The sequence below is a fragment of the Schistocerca americana genome, chromosome 2 (genome assembly GCF_021461395.2).
Source record: "Schistocerca americana isolate TAMUIC-IGC-003095 chromosome 2, iqSchAmer2.1, whole genome shotgun sequence".
Classification (NCBI taxonomy): Eukaryota; Metazoa; Arthropoda; class Insecta; order Orthoptera; family Acrididae; genus Schistocerca; species Schistocerca americana.
This window is the reverse complement of record NC_060120.1, coordinates 962,475,226-962,501,897: the sequence shown is the minus strand read 5'-3', so window position 1 is coordinate 962,501,897 and position 26,672 is coordinate 962,475,226. Positions and strand designations below refer to the sequence as shown.

Genomic DNA, 26,672 nt, shown 5'->3' with positions numbered 1-26,672 from the left:
AAATGTACCTGATGGACACGGACGTTAATAACAACACCATTTGACAGCAGTTTAACAGCGCCACAGTGGGTCACGCCCATGTAGAACACATTTCAAAAAAAATTTAAAAATAGTTGTAGTCTTCGGAATTGAATAAATTGTATATCTATTAAAAGGTAATAGTCTGCAGATTCAGAAAACGCAAAAAAGTAAAAATTGAACTTTTCATGATTTTGAGCCTTTCCGGAGCCCCTTAACGAATGTTACTGTTTTCAGCTAATGTTCTGCAGTCGTCAGCTGCCATTCCCTACACCAAGTGTCGAGCCTCTGCAAGTCTTCCTCCATTTACTTAGAGTTTTCCGACGTTACAGCGTACTTGCATGCAGCAGCGTCATACGCTAACAGCCTTGTGCAGTTGCCGACGTTATCCGCTAGTCCATTTATATATACTGTAAACCAGTTGTTTCAAACTTTTAGGTCCACGGCTCCCTTGGCCTGAACATAAACTCACGCCGCGCCTTTCGCACATAACATCTGACTTTAAGTGTGGGGTAAATAAACTTAAGTTTCGAAAAACCTGATTTAGCATATTTATTCCTTTATTAACTGTTGATGTAACACGTTTTAGTCCATTTTTAATGTTCTTGTATCTTATTCTTACAACGAAATATGTGAGAAGATTGAAATTTTTTCTGCATCATCAGTTCTTCAAATGTGGCCACAGAATTGGAAATTGCGACTTCCATCTCTTTTTCAACATTGATTTGCAATCTATATTTCGTGTTGATGACTTTCAGTGCTGAAAAACTTATCTCACTTACGAAGGAAGTTGCAAAAGCATCGAAACTCATAGGGTCTTGTTACTAACTTACGAATACTCCTGTTTTACAAAGCTCAAAAACTCAAGCAGTGATGAGGAAACATCGATTTCAGTATGGAGTATCAATAAATTGCTCGTGTTCTTCAGTGGAAACTGTTGACAAAAGTTCTGTACTGAAAGAATCTTTAATTAAGTAGTGTTGAACGACCTTTTTCTGGAAACAGCTGCAGCAAGCAGTCAGTGAGTTCAGTTAGATGATCGACAAACACAGATTTCAATTCTTAACTCAGCTGAAAGTAATTCTCTTCTAAAACCGTGTGAAGAACAAGGAAATCGTAATGTGTATCTTTACCATTCATATTTTCCTTCCAAAGGCTGAAATTTTGTCTGTCGGTTGGAAAACGTTGGTCTTAAATTGAAGGGATACATGAAATGAATTGAGTTTTTCAAAGATGTTACAGATATAACCTAGTTTCAGAAAAAAACTGTCTACTAATTTCTCACCATTCAAATGTTTTTCTTGAGCAAGGTAAGAGTAAAGTTCATTCTTGAATTCATACTCCATTTTCAAGACATTCCCACGTGAGTCAGCGAAAGTTACTGTAAATGAATTAGGGAGACATGCTCAGCTCCCTATCAACGCTCATTTGTTGAGAATAACTCGAGTTACAAGTGGCGTAGCTTTCAGAAAACCTGTAATAATCCTGCAGGTTTCGTATATCGTCTTGTTAGCTGTTTTTGTGTGCTTAGCTTTGTACCAGCCTGGGCACGTACACTATGCGCCACTGAAGCATGTTGTTAGTGGCTATGTTCTCAGTGCTTGTAGTCGAGAGCGCCTCGTACTACCAGTGATCTTGTGAAGTATATTATTTCTAGCCTCCACCTTCATACTCTCTCGCAATGCTGCTTGTAGATCATATTTATTTAACTGTATGCCTTGCCATCCGATGTGAAGTTTCCTACGTGCCCGATTGTGCTTAAGATGAAACGCACACAGTTGTGATGATGATTTGTTTGTGGGGCGCTCAACTGCGCGGTCATCAGCGCCAGTACGAAGTCCCAGGTTTTACCACAGTCCAATCGAGCCACTGCCACGAATGATGATGATGAAATGATGACAACAACACAAAAACCCAGTCCCCGGACAGAGAAAATCTCGAATCCGACCAGCAATCGAACCCGAGAGCCCGTGATCCAGAGGCAGCAACGCTAGCCACTAGACCACAAGCTGCGGATACATGTAGTTGTGTTTTAGCTGGGTTTGGACGATGTCGGTTAGTAGAGAGCTCCCTCAATTCGTCTGTCAGTTTAGCTTCAGCATCTTCAATGGTTTCCCACTGATTCGCTAGTGCCAGATCATCGGCATATAGGGAACTCCTTTTGCTCGTCGGAAGCGGTTGGTCATTGGTATAGATGTTAAATATTATTGGTGAAAGTACACTTCCTTGTGGTGTGCCATTTCTTTGACAACTCCATCGGCTACGCTGACCCTGTAAGTCCATATAAATTTTTCGTTCTGCGGTTTGGTGAAACCGTAATCTTTCGTGAACCCGTAGAATTTATGTGACAGTTGACGATGGTTGACACTGTCATAAGCAGCCGTCAGGTCGATAAAAGGTACTCCAGTAATTTTCCGGGTTTCGAAGCCATCCTGAATAATATGTGAGAGAGTGATGACCGAGATGTACAGCTCAAGGTTACTAATTGTTTTTTGCATTTGTTTGTAATGGTATTTACCACGAATTGTATTTGTCTCCTAACGCGAATAATAGCTATGCCTTTAAAACAAATGACAGATCGTGGTCGTTCTTTATTTCCTGCAGTAGTACATGTGCAACCTAAATTCAAGTCATTGCCATCGTACTTCCTGCATTTTCGTCTATTCACGCCGTTAGAACTGTATTATAAATTTGAAATATCACGATATGGACTTACATTTAAAAGTTTGTCCATGCTGAAGGAGAAACATTTAAAAATTTGTCCATGTTGAAGGAGAAACAACATCACAACAGAATTAACCTTCAAACTGATTGGTAGTGAATAAAAGCAGTCACGTAGTACGATTCAGCTGCCGTCTGCCACGCTTACATGGTAACAAAACTACTTTCCTGCCCGCTTATCACTGATGGCGCGCACGTTGTTCTCTTACCGAGAAAACAGATTAACGAAATCGCTTTTATGAATCCACAGTCAAGATTATTTTCTCCCCTAATGTAACGGGAGCCGTGACGCACAGTTTGAAAACATCTGCTGCAAACAGTACTGGTCCTGTAAAACCTCTTGTTAAAACTCCCGGAGCTGCTATACGATTGAATAACTCCGTTTAAGGACGACATTCTGAGTTCCCTCTGCTGGAAACCCACAGTCCAGTGACCAGGCTGATCTGATATTACATACGCTCGTATTTTGTTCATGAGAGGACAATGGGGAACTGTTACGAATGCCTTCGGAAGTCAAGGAACACGTCAGCGTAGGCGCCGCTGTCTGTTGCTATCTGGTACTCGTGAACAAAAGGGCGAACAGAGTTTCACATGATCGGTGTTTGCAAAATACATACTAATTTCTTGAAGGATATTTTAAAACAAAAGTAAAACTTACTTAGTGTACCAGCTTTAAAAACTTGTTAGGTAAGTGCTGATGTTATAGAAACTCGCCGCTTGATTTTCGACGTCGAAATACAAGCGCTTAACATTTATTTCTTGATTCTTAAAATCTCAGATAAAGCTGTGAGAGTGAGACTGACATGAAAAATATTCATTTACCTCATCAACATAAGGAACTTTTTTGTTTCCTCGCATGAAGCTTACATTTTGGCACTAATTTGATTCAGCCGTCTTCATTGAGAGTTAAACTAATTATTAAAAAAACTGGTAATTTATTGTCTACAGTTTCGAGAGCCCGTTTACGTGTTGCAAATTAAATGCATGCAGCATTTGAAAAGGCCACTTTTTTCTGTGCTAAATTTGTTCCTTAACTGCGTTTCGCCTCATAATGAGTTAGTGGACTCGCAGCCCCATTGCACACAACGTGTTTCGTGCTTGTTCGGTAGCATGTATGCCTCAAAAGCCATTGCCGGAAATTGACAGAATGCTTGTTTATGCATGCGTGGCCGTTCTCCTCAGAGTTCTCATCGCTTCGGGACCAATGCAACATTTGCACCGTTAGCTGTACGCATCTGGTGCCTGTGCTCACAGTCTACGGTGATTGTCACAGGTCCTCCGGGAGCGTGTGAACAGGCTTCTGCCAATCACTAGCGCGCCGCCAGCAGTACCACTGCAGTTCCTCAGCGACACGCTTGCGGCGTGTACAGATTGAAAGGGAGCGTTCACGACAGGCATTGGGATTCGTCAGTGGCGAAGCAGTGTGCGTTTAAAGTACCTTTTGCTCTGGTAATTCGATAAATCATTACGATATCTCAAATAGTAAAGTCTAATGAGACAATGTACTATTCAAGGGCAGCATCACTGTGTTGGCTGCAATGCGCAAACTTGCTGGGACTGGACGCAATAATACGTGAAAAAAGAGAAATTTGTATTAATTGGGTGTTGGCTCTCCTTTTGTATGAATTGCAGTTCTCGATGTGAGATGATAGATAGAAATCCCACCACAAGAGTCAAAGGGATACATACTCAATCCTTCAGTAAGGAGGTCACTAATTCAGTGTTCATGAAGGAAGCTACCGACTGTGCAGCTTGACCTCCAAAGTACTCCAGCAAGGTTCATTTACATTCAGGTCAGGGGTGTAAAACGGCAACGTGAGGTGAAGTTCTTGGTCATTGTGTTCATTAAATGAACCTCGGACAGCTCTGGAAGGTCACTCACCATGGAACAGAGTTAACACCAATGTGAGACTGTTGTCGTCCTCATAATCGCACCCAGTAACCCGCCCGTGGACAACACGTGTGGCTAGACCATGGTGCATCGTCGCACCCCACATAATTACTAAACCTTTACCATGACACGCTGCAGGATGGACACACTTAATATGATAGACTTCTGTTGACGTTCTCCCAAGTTAGTTAGTTCGTTAGTTATTTAGTTACGTGTTCCATGGATCATTTGAACGATTCTTTTATGGAAATGATGTGCAACGAGTCAGTTGGCAGGATATGTATACATGATTAATGTTAAATGAACAGGCCGGCCGGAGTGGCCGAGCGGTTCTAAGCGCTACAGTCTGGAACCGCGCGACCGCTACGTCGCAGGTTCGAATCCTGCCTCGGGCATGGATGCGTGTGATGTCCTTAGGGTAGTTAGGTTTAAGTAGTTCTAAGTTCTACGGGACTGATGACCTCAGAAGTTAAGTCCCATAGTGCTGAAAGCCATTTGAACTAATGAACACGATATTATTTGTAGTCCTACTCATGCAACTACACTTAATTTTATTTTATTTTTTCTACTGGTTGCTAGTTTTTAAGTAGAAGATTCACTGGAATAGGATGTTTGTCTAGCGTAAATCATTTTAAATTGTATTTAAAACTTGCGTCCCGGCCGGAGTGGCCGTGCGGTTCTAGGCGCTACAGTCTGGAACTGAGCGACCGATACGGTCGCAGATTCGAATCCTGCCTCGGGCATGGATGTGTGTGATGTCCTTCGGTTAGTTAGGTTTAATTAGTTCTAAGTTCTAGGCGACTGATGACCTCAGAAGTTAAGTCGCATAGTGATCAGAGCCATTTGAACCATTTTTAAAATTTGCTTCGCTACCTGTCACACACATAATGTTTCTGGACAAATGATCAAAAATTTTTATTGCTGCGCATCAAACTCATTTCTGAGCTACTGACGGCTTTAACAGTGGTAACAAAGGTCATCTAGTGTTGTCGATATGGACATCACGGTTTTTGCTAAATTGTGATGGATTATTTATGACGAATTTCATTAGCGAATATATGCATTGTGACGGCGCGGCTACAATGCCCAACTCCTCGATAGATACCTACATAACGTCCGTGGGTGAATACCACATATTATTCTTACTGCTCCTGTTTGTGCAATCAGCACTTCCTTTCTAAGTGATGAGTTACCCAAGAAAATTATTCCATAAGACATTAATGAGTGGAAATATGCAAAATATGTCAGAAGGGTGATACGTCTGTTTCCAAGATTAGCAGTTACACGAGAAGCTCAGTAGTGTGCTTCTTCCAGTTCAAGTTTTCATCAACATGTACACTCAAAAATCTGGAGCATTCTATCCTATTTACTGACTCCATTGGTCGAGATTAATGTCAGCGAAGATTTGAATGACCGGATGATATTCTGTCATTGTTGTTCTATCCAGTTTGTATGCTCGCGGCGCCAATTTCTTCGTAACTGCATGGTTAATTATTGTTTATAAAATAACCACTACACCATGAAAGACACCCGCTTGCATTTCACGCTGGCCAACGTTTTCTGATTCATTTTCTTGTAGGTGAGTGTTCATCTGAGGCGTTATCTGAGATGCTTTTGTCTTGTGCTTTTTAACCATGATCCACTTTTGTCTCAATATGTCAGCTTCTACATTCGGCCATGTTGTACTTGGCAGATTGTGTTTTTCAATGTTTGAACTACAATATGGGCATCAACAAATATTTCAAAATCGACTGGTCGCAGTTTTTTGTATTTATATTCAATTAATACACAGTCACGTGTTCTAGAATATTCTTCGTAATCTGTACGTGTAATGTACTATTGAAACCCCAGAAGCGACCGGCAAAGGCAATCAACCAGCAAGTCTTCAATTCAAATGTTGTCGAGCAGAATACCGTGGACTAGTCCATAATTGTATTGTCATTTTTTACAAATAACTATAGGTGAAGGCTAGATTAAAGAAAAGCAGACGGAAAATTTTCGTGGTCTGGCGGGGATTTGGCCCCTCAACATCTCGGTTCCCACTAGCCCACGACGGCGTCTGCAACAAAGCACGCGGAAGTTTACGGAATGTGTTCAGCGACGAGTGGTATAGCACTTGCCGCCGACAGGTGCGGGCCGGCAAGTTCAAGGCCGACGCGCCAGCGTATCGACCTTCGGCGTCCTTCCGGCTGTAGGTGCACGTCCACATTAAGACCCGTTCCAGTCAGAGGCCAAGAAGCCATCGGCCTTGCCACACAGCGCGGATTGGGACAATCCGAACTGCGACATTTACCGTGCTGTGTCGATCGAGTAGCTCATTCCGCGGTGCGCCAAGTCGTCTCTCTTTTTTTATCTCACCCTCGAAATTATGTTTTAAAACGCAATAAGGCTCTGAGAGTGTCGGACTAGAAGTTCAAAACTGAAGCGCTTGATTTCCAGTCAACCCCACTTTCTATATTTTGTGGCCCTAAATGATGTTTTCGTCAGTGGCCTCGTATTATGTAGAAAGGGGTTTGGTTTGAATTACCATTGAACTCCAGATCCCTAGTGAACTAGTTCTCTGCTGAGGGGAAGGCAAAAGTGTTCCAGTCACACTTGGAGCTCAAGGAAGTTAAATTTTTACAGGTTTCTTTTTACACACACACACACACACACACACACACACACACACACACACACACTTATGTGATGTGCTCAACCCGGGGGTAAGCCAGTTTGATTCCTGGTGGTGGAAAAAATTTTCACTGCCAGTATTTGTCTGGCAAGGGGAGGAGAGGTGGTGGCATAAAGTTCCTGATCACCAGACTTTGCGCCAACACCCTGGCTTAAATACCAAACCTCTCCACAGTGTCTCATGAAGTGAGGGCATGTGATACTGTTGATGGTGGTCCATTGGCTGAGTACGTCTAGCTTGGCAGCCACCTTGGTATTAGTCGCGAGAAATAGGCTAAGTTCCGGCACTGGGTTTCACTCTCTCCCTTCTCATCGTCATCATCATATACACACAATGCACATGTGCACGTGGGCATGCTCGCGCCTCCACCCACACACACACACACACACACACACACACACACACACACACACAAAATATGTGTAAAATTAAAAATAGTATGTAATAGGTCATGTTTTAAACAAATAAATAAACAAACAAAACACACAGTTAATAAATTAATGAATACAGTCTCATGAATGTTTAAATTTAGGAAACATTCACAGGTTTCAAACTGCAACAGTTAATTTAAAGCAACACATGAATAAAAATTAGCTCAACTTTGTACAGGTCTGAAGGTCATGGTCTGAATCCTAGATCAGTTCTAGAATTTTTATTTCATTTATCACTTTTTTCACCCCTGCAAATGTTTATTAATGTGAAAAATGATGCTGAGATCCATTGTGATTTGATACATTCATCTGTAGATACCCATATGATTGCAGGTACCACTGTAATTGGCTGGGTAATTCAATTCAAAGGTTGGAGGAAGTTCACAGCATTACCACTTCCAATAGGACTGTGCCCAATAAAGAATTGTGGTGTTCAAACCAAACTTAAAGTTGATAGCAGCTCTGCTCTACTACCCAGACATAGTGATTTAGTTATTAAAAAAATTACAAAAAGTGCAGATTATGAGAAGGTAACATTTTACAATTCGTATTTTACAAGCAGGCATGTCCGAAAGAACAGATACCATCTTAGTAAATATATCGTTAAGGCTCACCAGCCACTTGACCATCTTCTTCTTCTTCTTCTTCTTCTTCGCGAATGCACAAACAGTGCCCAAACTCTTACGGGAATCGGCAACGCGCTGCGAGTAATGAGTATAATGGGCGGGGGCACTACAAATGTAGTGCGGGACAATACGTTGAGAATGTGGGTTTCGCGGGAGGCGTGCCAGAGATAAATCCCTGCAGTCGTGCTATCTTCTGTGTCTTCGGTGGCTCAGATGGATAGAGCATCTGCCATCTAAGCAGGAGATCCCGGGTTCGAGTCCCAGTCAGGGCACACATTTTCATCTGTCCCCGTTGACGTATGTCAACGCCTGTAGGCAGCTAAGGGTGTTCATTTCATTGTAATTTCAGGCTAAGTTGTGTTTGGCAGAAGTCTAACAGCAATAACACAATTGCCATCGAAATTGGGTTCATCTAAAGACAGTTTGGAAACGTTACTAAGATTTTCTCATGAAGGAGGCTGATTTCAAAACATGTGATAAGATGCTGAACAGGAACAGTAAAAGCAAAAGCAACCAAGTGGGGCAGTGAGTCACAGCTAGTGTAAGATCTGCAATAGTGTTGTTGGCCATGTTACAGTGCTTTTCTGACTTCCCATGTTTAGATGAATGAATTGACATTAGTTATGAGAGTGCCCCCTTATGGGCTCATGGAACTGTTATTGACAGCATTATTTTGTCTTGTTTGCCTTGAATCTCACCTGAATGAGCCAGGTGTACTTTTATGTTAACACAGTCTTGACAATTTGATATTCCTCTGTCTATTGTATGCAATTTGCTTCATTCTGATTTATTTTCTCTTCTAGGGGCGCCATACAAAGACTGGTCAGCTGGCAGCCATCAAAGTTATGGATGTCACTGAAGTGAGTACTACCAAAATAAAGAGTATGGTCTGCCACAATAGCTTTACTTCGCATGATTCTGTGATCATCTTAGATGTATGTTATAAGTGCTGTAACTGATTTTTAAGCATTTGTAGGACAGAGAAAATATTGTTCAGTGCTGGCCAGGTATGGATTGATATTTTTTGAATAAACATATGTAAAAGTAATATGAATAAGCTAGATATGTTTCTCACTATTTATGCATAATTTACACATGTCAGATCTGGCCATTTAAAGCAAGTAATTTGGACTCAGAATTAGTATTCCATTTCAATGTCCAGTGCACATGATATTGTGTGTGGAATTTTTCTGAAATATATGTTTGCCTGTTATCAGTTGTCATTCATCTGGAAACAGTCTTTGCATTTCAGTGCCACTGTGAACTATTCAGATGTGCCCATTGGCAATATACTATGAGAATCATTTAGGGAGCAGAGCGTAGCCAAAAATCTTTGCATCTCAGACTGGCACACACCTTTTATCTTCCACAAAACTTGAAAACTATGCACTTTTTGCTGCAGAATGAAAGATTGATTCCAGAGACAAACCTCTGTTCTGTTGTTAAGTAATTTTCCCATGGTGCCCTTTCTTCCAGGAACACTACTTCATTAAGGTATGCATGATGCTTTTCTGTTGAGTTTGTAAAATATAGTACTGGTGCTGGCAAAAGTAAAGTTCTGAGGTGGGCCATGAGTTGTACTTGAATAGCTGAGTCAGTAAGAGAAAGTCAAGTGCAGTGTACGTGAACTAAAGTAATGGTACTGTAGTGAACTTGAGAACTTATTTTGTGATATCAGATACCATGAAAATTACCAATCATGTGGCCCCACGTTGGGTGCGAAAATTGTAAATTAAATGAAATAAAACACAAATGGTTCATAATTAAGGGGTTAATGTATGAATGTAAACGATTGGATATATGATCAAAACATGAAAGAAATGTATTTATTTTTATTGTGCTGTTTATACAAACCAAAACAAAATTATAAATCTCAGTGCTGATTTGAGCTGGCGTGGACACGACTCAGTTATTAAGGGGATGGAGGAGGGGACAAATCGTCTCACCATAATTCATTATCGTTAGTCGTGTAGCGCTGTCGGAGGCAGGTGCTGCGTCGGTGTGGCATGTCGCCTCGGAGCTGTGCTGTGAGTGGCAGCTGTACTCATCAGCAGTCGCGGTGGGTCGCAGATACAATCTCCATGTTGTCTGCCCATTGTCGGTTGCGTGGCTGAAGTGGTGCTGTCACGGCGTCAGAAGGCGGATGTTCATGCAGGGTGGAAGTGCGCCCATACCCTCTCGCTTCGGCAGTGTTTCCACGACTCCCCCTTTTTCGCTTCTCATTCCTCTTTCAGCTCAACTCCTCTTTGAATCATCTTTCGTTTCAGCGTTGTCATTGTTGTTGTTGTGGTCTTCAGTCCTGAGACTGGTTTGATGCAGCTCTCCATGCTACTCTATCCTGTGCAAGCTTCTTCATCTCCCAGTACTTACTGCAACTTACATCCTTCTGAATCTGCTTAGTGTATTCATCTCTTGGTCTCCCTCTACGATTTTTACCCTCCACGCTGCCCTCCAATGCTAAATTTGTGATCCCTTGATGCCTCAGAACATGTCCTACCAACCGGTCCCTTCTTCTTGTCAAGTTGTGCCACAAACTCCTCTTCTCCCCAATTCTATTCAATACTTCCTCATTAGTTATGTGATCTACCCATCTAATCTTCTGCATTCTTCTGTAGCACCACATTTCGAAAGCTTCTATTCTCTTCTTGTCCAAACTATTTATTGTCCATGTTTCACTTCCATACATGGCTACACTCCATACAAATACTTTTAGAAACGACTTCCTGATACTTAAATCTATACTCAATGTTAACAAATTTCTCTTCTTCAGAAACGCTTTCTTTGCCATTGCCAGTTTACATTTTATATCCTCTCTACTTCGACCATCATGAGTTATTTTGTTCCCCAAATAGCAAAACTCCTTTACTATTTTAAGTGTCTCATTTCCTAATCAAATTCCCTCAGCATCACCCGACTTAATTCGACTACATTCCATTATCCTCATTTTGATTTTGTTGATGTTCATCGTATATCTTCCTTTCAAGGCACTGCCTATTCCGTGCATTGTCATTGGTGGACGAAATTTTCAATGTAGCTCAATGACAGATCGCCATTTCATTGCCACACCTCTCCATGCAGGGGGGGAAATTTTCTATCTGGCGTGGGCATGAGTGTGCCTTGAGAATTTGCATCTTTCTCACGATTTCACATTCTTGAGATGTTTTCCTGCATTCTGAGGCTTTTGGTAAAGCAACTACACCACACTTCTTTATAACCACTCTCTCTGCATGAGCCCTGGACAGACTCATGTTTGTGCTCCATCTCAAAATCTGCTGGCGTCCATCATTTACAAGGAATGTCCTCACCATCGAGGAAAACATCATCTTACGAATGCTGGTTTCTTTCACACCCCTCCCTGCACTGATTCCCCACTTTTTCTGCACGCTCCTCCCTGTGCCCATGGGGTGCTGGAAATGTTGGCACATCTCTGTTTTCTAAGGCAGATAACATGACTGCCGCAAGGCCAGAAGAACCGAGATGCTTTCACGAATACATTCTTGGCGTTCTCTCCTAATGGCTGCAGGTGTCCATCAGCTCTTGGCATGCTTCTCATTGTCAGACGGGCCTTTTGCATCGTGTCACTTCTTGAGCGAGGTGAGGACGTCGGCCTGGCTTCCTGCTGCGTGCTTACAGAATGACTGGACCCGGGGCTCACCCCAGGGAGTTCGGCCCCTTCCTTCTCCACGGCCGCTCGTGGTAACTCAGTGAAAGTGGCTGCGGTATTACAGTACTTGTAAGTTTAAGATGGAGAATAATGAAACAGTACAAAAATGTACTTCATTTTTAGAAGTATTATCTCATTGCCCTGTCTGCTGAATTTCAAAGTTGATGAATTTACTGAAGTTCACTGGCTTTCCTAGCCCAATTCTTGTGCACCGAGTAGTAGAACATACATATCTTTTCTCTACTTTTCACCCGATAGAAAGCAGTGGTAAAATTATCACCATTGCTGTAATTGTTGTATGCCTCAGAAATGACATGTTGCACAATGGTATACGTCATTTGTTTTTTGTTTTGAATAGAGGACGTTTACCAGCACATACCAAGAAACATGAATCAAAATGTTTAAATTAGTATCACCATTTTTGAGTGTTTTGCAGATGAAAGAATGGTGTTGACATAAGGTGTTGAATATTTTAATTGATTATTATTATATGCTTAATATAATAATCGGCCAATGGTTGTTTGCTTTCATGAATGCCATAATGCAGTTGTGTTCTGAGGTTACGTGCCCTTGACAGCGATTCATTTAGTTTATATTTATAATGGTTTTTCTAAACTTACCAGTTATGCACTCATTGGTTTGTTTTCTTACTGCTCATCTACATCCTGTGGCCGGGAAATGGGTGTTGTCTCTAATTTGTTTACACAAAATTAATAGAAGTTGTCATGGCCAAATGCTGGTTAATATTGTCACATCATAACTAGCATCAAGTCACCTGCAGCACACCAGACAGTGGCACTAACCACTTCTCCTATAGAAATGCAGCGCAGCTCTTGACATTGTACCCTTTCCTGGTGAAACAGTGACCCATTGTTTCAGAGGTTTTCATTAGAGCTAACTACAGCATCTTGTATCTGTATCTTGTCAGGTGTCCACTGAAGGTGCCCCACATTCTTGTCATGTTGCCACACCCTCTTCACTACGATGACCATTGAAGGTGGCTCTTCATGTTGAAGTTTCAGTTATCGAGCAGGTATTCAGTTTCCTTGAATGAGAAGCCTTCCCCCCTCCCGTTATCAATGTGCGTCTCAGGACTATACTAGGGCTTCATATGGAGTACATTGACGACATCTCTGCAGTTTGTCTTCTTGATGAAGGATCATAATCTTTGATTACATATGTAACATCCAACAAGCAACGAAGAATATGATATGGCAGAAGGTAGCACTTTAGTAACTTTTCTGATAGTTCAGCTTTCTGCACAGGCATAGAAGCCCATATCGAGTCTCATGTACTGTATGTCATGAGCTGCTGCTTGGTGTAGTAAAGCTCTCGGTCCTTCTCCTGACTGTCCAGGGACCATAAGCAAGCCAGCTGCTGTGCTTTGGATCTCAGGATGAGGTGTTTTACGTAGTCATCATTAGTATCATCCGGATGAAACATGACCACTGTATTGGTTATTGTTTCAGATTCATGACTGTGGAACAGAAAGAATGATGTGGGCCTGTAGTGCCTTGCCTTGATGTGTTACATGTGAATGCCACCATAGAGAGTATTGTATCCCAAACTCTCTGTTCAACATTAATTTACATTGTGAGCATATCTGGCAATGTCTTATCAAAGCATTGTGTGAGGCCATTTGTCTATGGGTGGTAGGCAGTTGTCATCATATGGCTAATGATGTAATGCAAAATTACTCTCCTACTAGTCTCAACTGAAAAACTTCTCCATGATCATAAATGACCACACAAAGGGCCCCATGTCGCAGAATGATGCCTGCTTTGAAGAACAATTTCTGGAGCTTCAGCAGCTGACACAGCTTTGGCGACAAAATCCATCGTTCCCATTTCCTACATCTGAGTCTGTCTTGGGTCTTCATGAATTGCAGGTGAACAGCTGTTGGAGTATCGTGAAAATACTTCAGGTTGCTGGTTGTAGATGAGCTGGGATGATGATCAACTATTTTTGCCCCATTATATCATAGTTCCTTTTATACAGTGTTCTATTTATAAATTGGAATTCTCGTTTGGTTGTTCACTTCTCCTTAAATGCTCCTGCCTGATTGTCAGCCATGTTGGATCTTCCCTCTGTTCAGCAGCAGTGTCATTTAATACAGCAGTGGCTGAGACACTTCATCCCTAATGTGTTCTGACAAAGAAGTCTCTCAAAGACAGTCAGCTTATTTGTGCTTTTGTACATTTTTGTGTACGACTATGACAGCGTACTCCTGATGCCTCAATGTCCATCTTGACCGCTGACCTGACATATCCTTCATGCTAGCTAGAACAGTGGTCTGTCATAAGGGTGGATGATTTGCCACGTAAATATGAACAGAACTTGCCGATGGTCCAAGCAACGGCTTGGCACTCTTTCTCAGTTGTAGAGTAGTTCATCTCAGGCTTGGAGAGTGCTGCGAAAGCATAAAGCACCTTTCTGAATTTTTACTAGAACTGCACCAATCCCACACCCACTAGTGCCATCGTGAAGTTCTGTCTCGGCATTCTCGGCATACAATGTTAGGACTGGAGATGATGATAATGCCTCCTCAAGGCCGCGAAAGGTCTTTCTTGCACTTGTTCCAGGAAATTTAGCCTCCCTCTTCAGCTGTTATTGCAAGCGATGTGCCTTGGTACATAAGTCCTTTATGAATCCTGGTAGTAAGAGCACATTCTGAGAAAACTTCACAAATGTGCCGAGGAGTTGGGAAATCGGTGACCGCTCTTATTTTCTTTGATCAGGTTGGACTCCATCACCATTAACTATGTGCTCCAAGATATTCTTTTATTGGATGAAGAAGAGGCACTTCCTCAGATTCAGGTGGAGACCTGTCGTCTCAAAGCAGTTGAACATGATTGTCAGCTGGCTTAAATGTCCTTCAGATGTCTACAAAAGTAAAGCATTACAATCCCAATGGCATAACTTTGAACTCATAAATGCGATCAGGAGTTCTGAAGACAGTCTTTTCCTGGTCAGCCTCATCAACTCGATTTGCTAATGGCCTGTCGGCTTGCCCATATTTGGGAAATATTTTTCTTGTTTCAAGTAGAGTAGCGTGTTATCAGTGTGTGACAATGGGTAGACACCTCTTTTCTTGATTTTATTCAGTTGGTAGTAGTTGACACAGAAATGCCTTGCACTCTCCCCCTCCACCACAAGGGCCACTGGAAAGGACCAAGGACTTTCTGAGGGTTCAGTGAAATCACCTTGCAGCATCTGCTCCTGTTCCTGCTGGATTGTCCATTGTTCAGTTGGCAATACCCTACATAGATGTTGGCTAATTGGATGATCACCAGTGTTGTTTCACTGAGGACTGCTTGTTCTCTGTTTGTTGTTACTTGGGCAGACCACATCCTGTTGACAGTTACATACTAGCTTCCTCCACTGTGATTACAGTTGTGGTAGATGAGCATGATTCTTCATTGGTGGCACTAAGCCTTCCCGGACACTTTCTGTGGAATCCTGCCCACTCGTGTCTTATAGGGTGCCTAGGAAGCTGTTCTCGGATAGCTAGGCAACATACAAGCAAATCGTATTAATGGAGTTTATTACGGTAATTGAATTGACAATACTTAACATTTGTGTTTACGTGATGGGTTGTAAGGAATTGGCGACATGCAAATAATCGGTGTCCTTTGATAGATACAATTTCCATGCAAGCTAATCACACAAGTTCATAAGTCTCTGCTATCGTTAATATCACTGTGGCGGTTCTTCTAGTACCTGTCTTCTAGTCCTCTCTTTTAGTGCAATTCTTCTAATGTAGCTGAGGCTAGGCAGCACGCCACTCTTATTCTCTTCGTGTAGATGCCACTCTGTTGTGGTGACGTCCTAGTCAGCATGCTATTGGCTGACATCGTCTCACAGCCCTCTCTGCTGTATTGTTCTTGATCTTTGTGCTGGTGTGTGTTGTTACGCCGAAACAGTTTCAGCTGTTCCTATGTACGTACCTCTAGGGATGAGTTGCATCTGTTTGCAACAGTTAGTAATCCAAAGTTCTCAGTGACTACCTGCAGCACTTGCAGTCTTTGCTGAAATGCAGATTTCTTTCATGAACCTGTGTAGCTTTTTGGAGTCGACAGAAACTTCACAGTTTAACAGAGGATCTAGGTTGATGACTGGAACTGGTCTTGTTGACAGTTGATGTCTTTAATGGCAAACAATCACACAGGGCAAAATTTGTTATGTTGCTTCTTGGAATAGCTTTGTTAATCTGGAGCTTGATCTATCACAGACTATGACTGCATGTAATGCTTACAATAAGTCCCGTACAAGAATTACATCACAATTACATTCTGTTAAGAAGACAAATTAGAAGGTCTGTGTTCTGTCATTTATAGTTCTTAATGGAATATATACTCCTATTTATGACCGTGTTTTCCATTTGTGTCTTTGAACATTATTGCTTTCGTATCACGGACATAGTCCTTTTTTAGTGTGGAACTATAAGCATTCAACATTACTGAAAAAGAAGTCGGCCACCAAGTTGACTACTGTCTGGGGAAGATGGCCATTGATGACATTGTTGGTGAGATTTCCTGATACTTTGGTGACTGTTATTCTTGCCATCCATCTGTGGTGGCCTCACCTCAATAGAAGGTTACCTCGTTTAGTTTATCTGAGTTCAGCAGGTAGGCGAGTGCTGTTACCTCTGTACGTAAGGGGGGAGGGGCGGGGGGGTGGCTACACCATTTTGGGGAAGTGACCTCCTCCAGGGAACGACAATGACCTGTGTTCCACTGGTCGTTGATTGATGTCTTGTGGTGTAGTATTCATCTTCTTTCTCTGCAGTAGTGTACAACTGCCCAGGGGTCCACAGGGTCCACAGTGGAAACATGCCAACTTCTGTTATTCTGCAGTGTGGTATATGTGGCAGAGAGATGAGGGAGAGGGTAAGGAGTCATTCCAATCCCGGGAGCGGAAAGACTTACCTTAGGGGGAAAAAAGACGGGTATACACTCGCGCGCGCACACACACACATATCCATTCACACATATACAGACACAAGCAGACATATTTAAAGTATTTAAATATGTCTGCTTGTGTCTGTATATGTGTGGATGGATATGTGTGTGTGTGCGAGTGTATACCCGTCCTTTTTTCCCCCTAAGGTAAGTCTTTCCGCTCCCGCGATTGGAATGACTCCTTACCCTCTCCCTTAAAACCCACATCCTTTCGTCTTTCCCTCTCCTTCCCTCTTTCCTGATGAGGCAACAGTTTGTTGCGAAAGCTTGAATTTTGTGTGTATGTTTGTGTGTCTATCGACCTGCCAGCGCTTTCGTTCGGTAAGTCACATATATGCTTTACTGAAAGGACTTTGTACATGTCTTCTGCGGCTCCTTTTGTTGAGTGTGAAATTTTGCCAGCTTCTGTCTTATTTGGATTAACAGTGTGAGGTAGGGGCTCACATCTCTTTTGTGATTACGTGCTTGACTACCACGAGGCCCCAGCAATCTGTCTTATTTCGAACATGCTTGAATTTGGTTTATGATTTTGGGCACTTGTTTTTCTCTCATCCAGTGCTTTATACAACTTTTCATCTTCAATTCTGAGTCAAATGAAAACAGAGCTCCCACCACAATGGGACCATTCAAAAATAATCACCACACTTATTATGATGTTTACCCCACTGGGAGACGAGACTCTCAATTTCTGCTTCATATTTTGCAGTCAGCTACTGACGGATGCACAACCGCACCCACTCTTGCACATCCTTGTCAGACTGAAACCAACATCCATGCATGTCTTTATTCAGGTTTCCAAAGATATGAAAATCATATGGTGAAAAATCTGGGCTCTACAGAGGATATTGCAGTGTTTCCCAACTAAATAACTGAAGCCAACTGTAAGTGTGGGAGTGAACATTATCATGCAACTGGGATGATTCTGTCTGACAGCATTCCTGGGTGTTTTGACTTAGGGCACTAGGCAGTTTTTTCAGCGTGTTGTTAGCGATGCTCATTTATTGTGGTTTCGTGCTCGAGAAACTCAACAAGCAGAGGACCTCTGTTGTTGAAGGAGGAGCTCTTCATAACATTTCTAGAAGTTGGTGAACAGCTTTGGATCTCTGTGGTGGGTGACATGGGATGTGGGATGTTACCACTGTTGGCTTTGCTTTCCATTACATTTAGGGATTACATTAAGGTCCATAGCTCAGTGAGCATGTCTTGGGTATGGATCATCTCCCAGTGATGTGCGACTTTCTCAGCCAGCCTTCTCTGCCAGCTGTTTACACACATTAGGGACATACAGTGTCCACCACACACAGCAGACATGCAATGACGAATTTTGTCCACTCCAGTGGCCTCAGCCACCAGAAAACAAATCACACATCTCTACTCTTCTTTGCTTGCCACCCTGCCAACAGGTAGATGAACACACTAGACCAGTCCACCAAAAGCCAAGGTCGTAAAACAAGAACTGTCGGGACCTGTAATGACATGGCACTATGTCGTTCCCCTACACTGCTGTGACAGTATCGAAACAGAAAACAGTGGAGCCAACTGTTACACAGACTATGTATTATGGTGGGTGTTTGGTGTTCATTTGACTGCTCCTTATGTGTAGACCCTTTTGTTGGGTTTGACTTACATAACCATTAGTTATATGGCATCTACAAAGATCGGCCTGTTAGAAGAATTTTGAGGTCATCTATGCTGAGGTGGGTTGGACAGTTGGCACAAGTGAATAATATGGAAATACCAAAGAAGATTTTATAAGGAAAGCCAGATGGACAGAGAGGACGTGGTTGATTGAAAACTAGATGTGAGAACGGAGTCATAGACCTTTGGAAAATGGGCTACAGGAATTGGAAAAAGCTAGCAAAGGCCAGTATAAATGGAAGGAAATAGTTGAAGAGGCCAAAACTCGTCATGAGTTGTAAAACCACAGAAGTAGAAGAAGAAGACATTGTTGGGTTTGATATGAAATTCCTCTTCCAAATTTTCAGAAGTGCATATCATGCAGGGAAGTTCACCCATTGTTGTGTATGTTCCACCTTTTGTTTCTGTCTTTCTTTGCACCCATACTGTCTATGTCTAGCAAAAGTACAACAGCCAAAACTCAACACTGTTGCCATGCTGTTTGGAGGGGAGTGGGGAGTCGTCAAGTACCTATATAGTGGTAGTCCTTTGAACACAGGGATTGCACTATATGTGCCTCAGTTGGAAACTCCCCACATAACCAAATGAGTTTGTGCTTGTTGTGGCTGGGGCGTAGGGACTCCAGATGACTACGAACTGGCCAGGTTCCTGTTGGTGTGGCTGTGCGGTACCTGTAGGGAGAGGCCCCTTTTGGAGTTGGTGACACCAAGGTGGATGACTCACAAATGAAGCACATCACACTTTCTTCTGCTGGTGGCTGTGTGGCCCAATGAGTTTCTTCAGAAGGAGAGGATTACTGCAATGCAGAGGGATATGACCTTACAGTGTTTCCTTTCCTGGCTACACTGTGGGACGTATGTAAGGTTGAGAGATGGAGAAATACTCCCTGCAATTTGTGGTTTGTTCTTAGAACCAATGGAGATGCTTTTTCACCAAAAAGCTAATATTCTTCATTGAACACCCTGAGGACAGGTTTGGGGAAGTAGCAACAATTTCGAAAATGGTTCCGTTCTGATTAAAACAGAACCTCTGCTCAGTCGTGGGTGCAGCTTGCCTATGACAAGCTGAGTTACTTCCTGTAACTGTCAACTCCCATAAAAGTCTCAAAATGGTTCAAGGTATCATCTTCCACCACAGCCTCCTTTCACAGACCAATGACAAGTTTCGTGCCAATTTGGAATGATTGGTTGTGCATTTCAAAGGACAATAGGGTTGATACTGGGGCCTACCCATTAGCCATTTAGGGGAACAAGTTGCCCGGAAAGGTCAAGGTGATAGTGTATTCATCTGGTGTGAAGCCATGTGTTCCTCCTCCGATACGGTGCTTGAGATATGGACTTGTGTGTTTGTGTTGTAACATCAGCCAGTGTGGCTGTAAGTTGCACGGGGCACAGGGTGCTCCTTCTGCCCCCCCCCCCCCCCCCCCCCACAAATACCCCCTCTGTGTCAACTGTCACATTATCATTTTGGTTATCCATCATTGTGCTTTTTCTGTATCCAGTTGATGGGAGCTTTATTTGAGTGTCGGTACCAGCACAAATTCCTCTTCAGCATCTCTGCTCTCTGCCTTATCTATCCTTGGCTCTTTTCTCAGATATTTTTTGTATTCACAGACCTGTGGTTTTCTTTTATTATTTATATTTAAATCCCTTCAATCTTAGATGTAGCAGCGTCCCATTGTTGCTGTATCGAGATCAGGAGGGAACAACAATGGGTACTGTTGTCTGATAAGCAGATGCTTGTGGGATTAGGATGCAAAAACACTACAGTACATCTCGACAGGGAATGCACAGTGTTGTTCACCACAGTGTACCATTTTCTGAAGAGAAGAGAAAATCCTAAAATACAAGACTCTCGTCTGACTTACACATCAGAGTGCCAAGAAGAAATATGATTGATTGGTTCCTGCAGACGTGACGGCGAGGTTTGCTATGGCTACGATGACATCATCCTCTCTTGTGACGGTGCCCTTTCTTTTTACTTTCTACATTGGGCCCTTGGGGCCACTTGACTACATTGCCCCCCCTGGTGGTTAGAGGCACTCCTCCTACTGTTTTCTGTGCACCAACTTTGGAAGTGTCGACTTCCATCCAACAGGGATGTCGATCCCCAACCTCAGCTGGAGAAGCTATCCCCTCCTCTGGCATCTCTCACCAGGATGGGGTCCCTTTGGATGCTTCCCTTCTAGGATTCTATTGATGGCTTAAGAAGCCACAAGTTGTTGGTTGTAGACCTTCACATTCCTCCTGTGTTCGTGAAACTAGGCTCGACAAGCTCTTGCGGACTTCGAAACTGTCCGTGAGAAGAGGGATCAAAAGAAGAACTCCAAGACGGGCAGGTTCCTGTTGTCCCCATGCTGCCGAATGTCACATGTTCTGACTCTGTACTCGAGGCGGAGTTCCTTGTGGCTGCTGTGGCACTGGATGACCCATACAACCAAACTTGGGAGCAGTGCATATTGATCCTCCAATAGAAATGTAGTGGTATATTCTACCAACTGGCTGGGCTGAGATGTCTATCAGGTGTTTCTTCTGCTTTCTGCATTGGCCTCCAGGAAACTAGGTTCCCAACATTCTAAACCTCTACCTTCCATAGCTATTGAGGCTATTTTAAGAATCAAACTGATTACGGTAAAGTGTCGGGTGGAGCTTATAAATTCATTCTGGATTTTAGCTGTAGCAAACAAGCGCCACTTGACATGACTTTGGAGGCTGTGGCCTTTCGTATGGGATCATCTCAGGATTTTACCATTTGTAATGTGTGTCTCCCTACCGATAGTGAAGTGTCTGCATTGTTTGCACTGATCTCTCAGCTCCCTCCACCCTTGCTCATTTTCGCAAACTTCAATGCTGACAATCCTTTAAGGGGTGGAACTGTGACCGCTGGTCATGGTAAAATTATCAAAACTTTACTCTCAGAGCTCGATTTTTATCTTTTGATTACCAGTGCCCCCACACTCTTCAGTGTGGCATCACTTACATGGGTGTCCATCCAGATGGGCTCTCAACAATGCTGACTGGGATGCTTTTGCCTCTGCCATTGCCCTTAGCACACCCCCATGTGGAGGCTCTCCAATGCCATAGGCAATATCTATTGATGGACAGCCTCATTACATTTAAACGGCTCTGTGCCAGAGTCCGCGACTTAATAAAACGACAGAAACAAGAAAGCTGGGAAAGTTATGTTATTGCCATTGGACTGGGTACCCCTCCTTTCCTGGTTTGGGCAAAACTTCAATGCCTCCTTGGACACTAGTCCCCCAAAGGTGTACCTGGTGTCTTCCTGAATAGTGTTGTCTACACTGACCCAGTGCTATCGCCAGGCATTTTGTTCTGCATTATGATAAAGTGTCTGTGTCTGAGAATTATCAACCTACATTTCGTGTCCTCGGATAGTGACTGGAGTGAATTCACTTCCCTTTCATTATATGTCACCTGGAGCCATATAATGCTCCATTCAGTGAGTGGAAATTCCTCAGTGGCTTAGCCCTTTGCCATACTGCATCCACAGCGAAGCACTCAAATACCTATTGGCACATAGTCAGCATCATATCCTTGCTGTTTTCAGCCATACTTGGAGTGAGGATGAGTTCCCATATCAATGGCAAGAATGTGTGATCGTCGTGGTACTGAAACTGGGTAAACACCCCTGTGAGATGCTCAGTTACCGCCCAATTACTCTCTGCAAGTTGCCCAAACATGGTGAGCCAGTGACTGTGTTGATATCTTGAGTCCTGGAGTCTTTTGGGTCTCTCCCAGGGCAGTTTTCGCTAAGGCCATTCTACTGCTGACAATTTGGTCCACCTAGTCTGGCATGTGGTCAGCTTTTCCTGGCGTCAGTGGCTCATCATTGTCTTCTTAGACCAGGAAAAGGGTTTTGGCACTGTGTAGCATCATCACATCCTTATTGCCCTTCATGAGTGGGGTGTGTTGGGCCTTTTTTTTTTTTCCATCACACCCTACACCTTCTTCCCCAGGTCGTGGTGGTATTTCCGACAATGCCACCCACATGCAAGAGAATGGGGTCTCGTGGTACACCGCATTGAGTTTCCTCGTTTTTCTGTTGGCTATCAATGGTCTACTTGAAGCTTTGGGGTCTGCAGAATCACCCTCCCTGCTTGCTGATGGTTTTTGCATTTACTATTGCTCTTCCACTGTTGGTGTTGCTCAGTGCTGACAGCAGGGTGCCAAAGGAAATATGCTGACAGCAGGGCGCCAAAGGAAATGTGCAGTCCGGGGCTATCACTCATGGCTTCTGATTTTCAGCCAAGACATGTCATGCACTTCTGTCGCTGATGTACTGTCCATCCACAACCAGATATCTACCTTGGCAACCAGTTGCTCAATATTGTAGAGTCTTATCGATTTTTGGGACTGGTCTTTGAAGTCCAGTTTACGTGGTTTCCTCAGCTTCGCCAGTTTAAATGAATGTGCTGGTCCCACCTTAATACTCTACGCCTGAGGCACACATGGCTCTACACATTTGTGGATTTATGAAGCTCTGACCCTGTCCTGTTGTGAGTACAGAAGTTTGGTTTACAGCTCAGTGTCACCTTCAGCCTGGTGGATGTTGGACTGGATACACTGTTTTGGGATCTGACTTGCGACTCGATGTCTTTCGGACCAGACCTATGAGCAGTCCACTCATGGAATCTGGGGTCCGTCCACTACAGATCAGGGGTTCACAACTGCTGCTCACCTAGTGGTTACACATTTGCTGCTTTGTTGGCCAACAAACTACTGTGTCATCACATCCTTATTGCCCTTCATGAGTGGGGTGTGTTGGGCCCATTTTTTTTCTGTTAAACTTTTTTTTCCCTTCCTGATTTTTTTTCTCTTGAACTTCTCATCACACCCTACACCTTCTTCCCCAGTTCATGGTGGTATTTCCAACAGTGCCAGCCACATGCAAGAGAATGGGGTCTGATTTACAGCTGTTTAGGACTCCGTTGGTTTCAAACTACTGTGTCTTTCTTTCTGGTATGAAGATCCACCTCCCACATCAGAGGCTCACGACTAGAGTCACGGTTGGAATTCATATACAGTGTCTCTACGCTGAACTCCACTTCCCATACTGTCATCTTGTCAGGGAACAATCGCGTACGCTCCCAAGATGTGTACCCTATCCTCCGATCTGTTTCCTCATGACCTTTGGACTGAAATACTTTGTTGACACCATGGTTTTTTAATGCCTGGCCATCATTGATGCATTTCCAGTTCAGAAGTGGTATACTCTGCTGGTTCTAAGGCCAACAGATGAACTGGTTGTGCCTAAGCATATGCAAGGTACAGTAAACAACACTCCCTGCCTCATGGATGCAATGTATTAACTGCAGAATTGGTGGCCATCATTCATTCTCGCACCGGTGAGATGTTCTTAATTGGCAGTGATTCCCTGAGTAGCCTTCATGCTACCAAACCTTGCTACTCTTGACACCCGCTGGTTGTAGCTATTCAGGATCTCCTTTCTGATTTTCACTAGATGTACGGGTCTTCTTTGTCTGGGCTCTTATGTTATCTGGGGACCTGAGGGAACAAAAGTGCTCACTGGTTGGCCAAGTGGGTGGACTTTGGGGATGGGGTATAGGAACTGACTGCTTGGTCGACTCTACACAGTCAGTTGTTGGAGGCTTGGAACGTAGATTGGTAAGCTATGGTTTTTCTGAAGAAACTGTGAGCAGTAAGGGATCACAACCAGGTGCCAGTCTTCTCTTCATGCTTCGAGCAGGGAAACTACCATTCTGTCGACTTCACATTGACCACACTTAGCTGACTCTTGGCCACATCCTGCAATATGAGTGATCCACCCAACTGTTGGTGAGATGCCCTTCTGATCGTGACCCACATCCTAGTGGGCTGCCCAAATTTGGCCACCTTATGGCGAAACCTTCAACTTGCTGAAACGCTGCTTCTGGTGCTAATGGATGACACCAAAGTGGCTTCTCTGGTTTTATATTTTATTTGTGAAAGTGATTCCTATTCCTTTTTGTGATATAGGACACAAAGGCCTTGTTGGCTGCTTGAGGGATTGGAGGGGTGCCCCTTTACCTACTCCAACTGAGGGGGCCCATGGCCGTCCTTGCTCAGTGGTCCAGCCGTTCCCAGCTTTGTAATTGTACTTATTGTTTTACATGTGTTGTTGTTTTACTGTCTCGTTGTTATTCTCGGTCCTGAGATTTTATCATCCTGTCTGCACTGCTAGTTTTTCTTTTGGTAATGAAGGTAGGGAAACACTGGTTGGATGCTAAGGGTGCGTCTCCTATTGTGTAACATGTCATGGGGGCCACTACCTGCTGGTGGAGCAGATCACACACCTTCACTCTTTTACTGCTCTCTGACTTCTACTTACTTCTATCTTCGGTTTTTATTGATCCTCAGCTACAGTTGCTTTCATCAGGATTTGTCTTCTGTGTGTGTCCTCTCTCAGGACTCTTCCCAGCGTGACACACATTGGATGGAAGGACTGATGACTTCATAGTTTGTTCCCTTTAAACTCAAATCAATCCAAAACATTTGCTATTTAATACTGTGTCATTTCTTCATGACATTGGGCCCTATCCTTTAGTCATTCTTGTGTTAAATGGACGTGCTGGTGTTTTGTCACCAAATATTTTCTTCAGCTCGGCCTGGAATTTATCCCAGCTGTTGAGATTCTATTATTGTCCTCACACCATTGCTGGGATGCGCTGTCCAAAAGTACATAATAGCCTGACACATAATTTCATCCCACTTGTTGTATTAGGTGACTTAGTCAAATTGTTTCAGTCATTTCATTGGGTCCTAACCAGCATCTTCGGAAAATACTGATGTATCACTGATTTGCAGCTGTTTAGGACTCTGTTGGTTTCTTTAATATGCAGAGCTTGGGAATGATGTACTGCTCACATTCTGGTTCCTGTTTGTGCAGGTAACACCTATTAAAATGCCTGATTTGGGCCCAATTGGAGCTACAGTGGTGTAGGTGTTTTCAAAGTACCCGCTATCTCCAGCAAACAGTGTCACATTGTGACTACAATAAAATCCAAATCCAAAAGCTGTCTCATCTGCGAAGTATGATACTTAGCATTGATAGCATGTTTATTACTGACACCAATGTACAGACAGAAAAAGAATTGAACTCATGGACACAATGTGCTGCTATTTATGCAGACATTGGATATTCCAGAATATGCAAACATTACAAACATAACAGATTTCATGCACCTGTCAGAAATGATTAAAACAAATATTTGCTGGTAATGTGTTTTGAACTAGTGACCTGCAGCATGCCAGCCAGCAATGCTAATCTCTACTCCACAAAGCATGCGGCACAGCTTGCAGCAATATTGAAAAGGTTCCTGATGGTGTTTGGTTATGAAGACTGTTTGCTTTAAGTTCCTGTTGTGCCTTTTACATTTCACCTGATAGTGTGAGCCTGAATTTGGCCTAAATCCAAGCTGAAAGGAGCAGCATGCACAATCTGTCTCTGAAACCTACAATAGCCCATTTGTATGTTATCCTATTTGAACTAAGTTTGTGGTTTGGGTATGAAAGAAGAAATGTGTAACTTTTGAATATTCCCAAAAAAAGCCACATCATAACTAGGTAGCGTATTACACACATTTGTTAATAGTACATGGATTCAGTTGGCAGTCTGTCCCAGTTTGGTCCTGGAATAGATGTTTTAAATTGTAGCACTTTATAAGCAACACTTAGCGTGTTTGTGGTCATCTGAAATATAATACTTCATGATTCTTTTGCTCGCAGGATGAAGAAGAAGAGATAAAGCTGGAGATTAACGTGCTGAAAAAGTACTCAAATCACCGTAACATTGCAACATATTATGGGGCCTTTATAAAGAAGATTCCTCCTGGAAAAGATGACCAGCTGTGGGTAAGTAATAATGAGAACATGGCCATGATAAACTGACTGCTATAGACAGACTAATACGACATGGATACTGCACTAAGTGACAATTTAAGCAGGATTATACTCTTATGTAAGTAAATTTGTTAGTTACTACTTCAGAGGTCTAGTCTGTCGTTAGTAAAATCTAGATAATTAAAAATT

General features: G+C 43.0%; 1 protein-coding gene across 1 annotated transcript in view; it reads left to right on the top strand.

Moving 5' to 3' along the window:
* LOC124596203 (misshapen-like kinase 1) overlaps positions 1-26,672 on the top strand; it is a gene marked incomplete in the record, with an annotated part of 335,677 nt that overhangs the window by 116,278 nt on the left and 192,727 nt on the right. Inside the window, 2 exon segments of the mRNA XM_047135251.1 lie at positions 9,165-9,221; positions 26,370-26,495. Coding sequence (XP_046991207.1) covers positions 9,165-9,221; positions 26,370-26,495 — 183 coding nt within the window.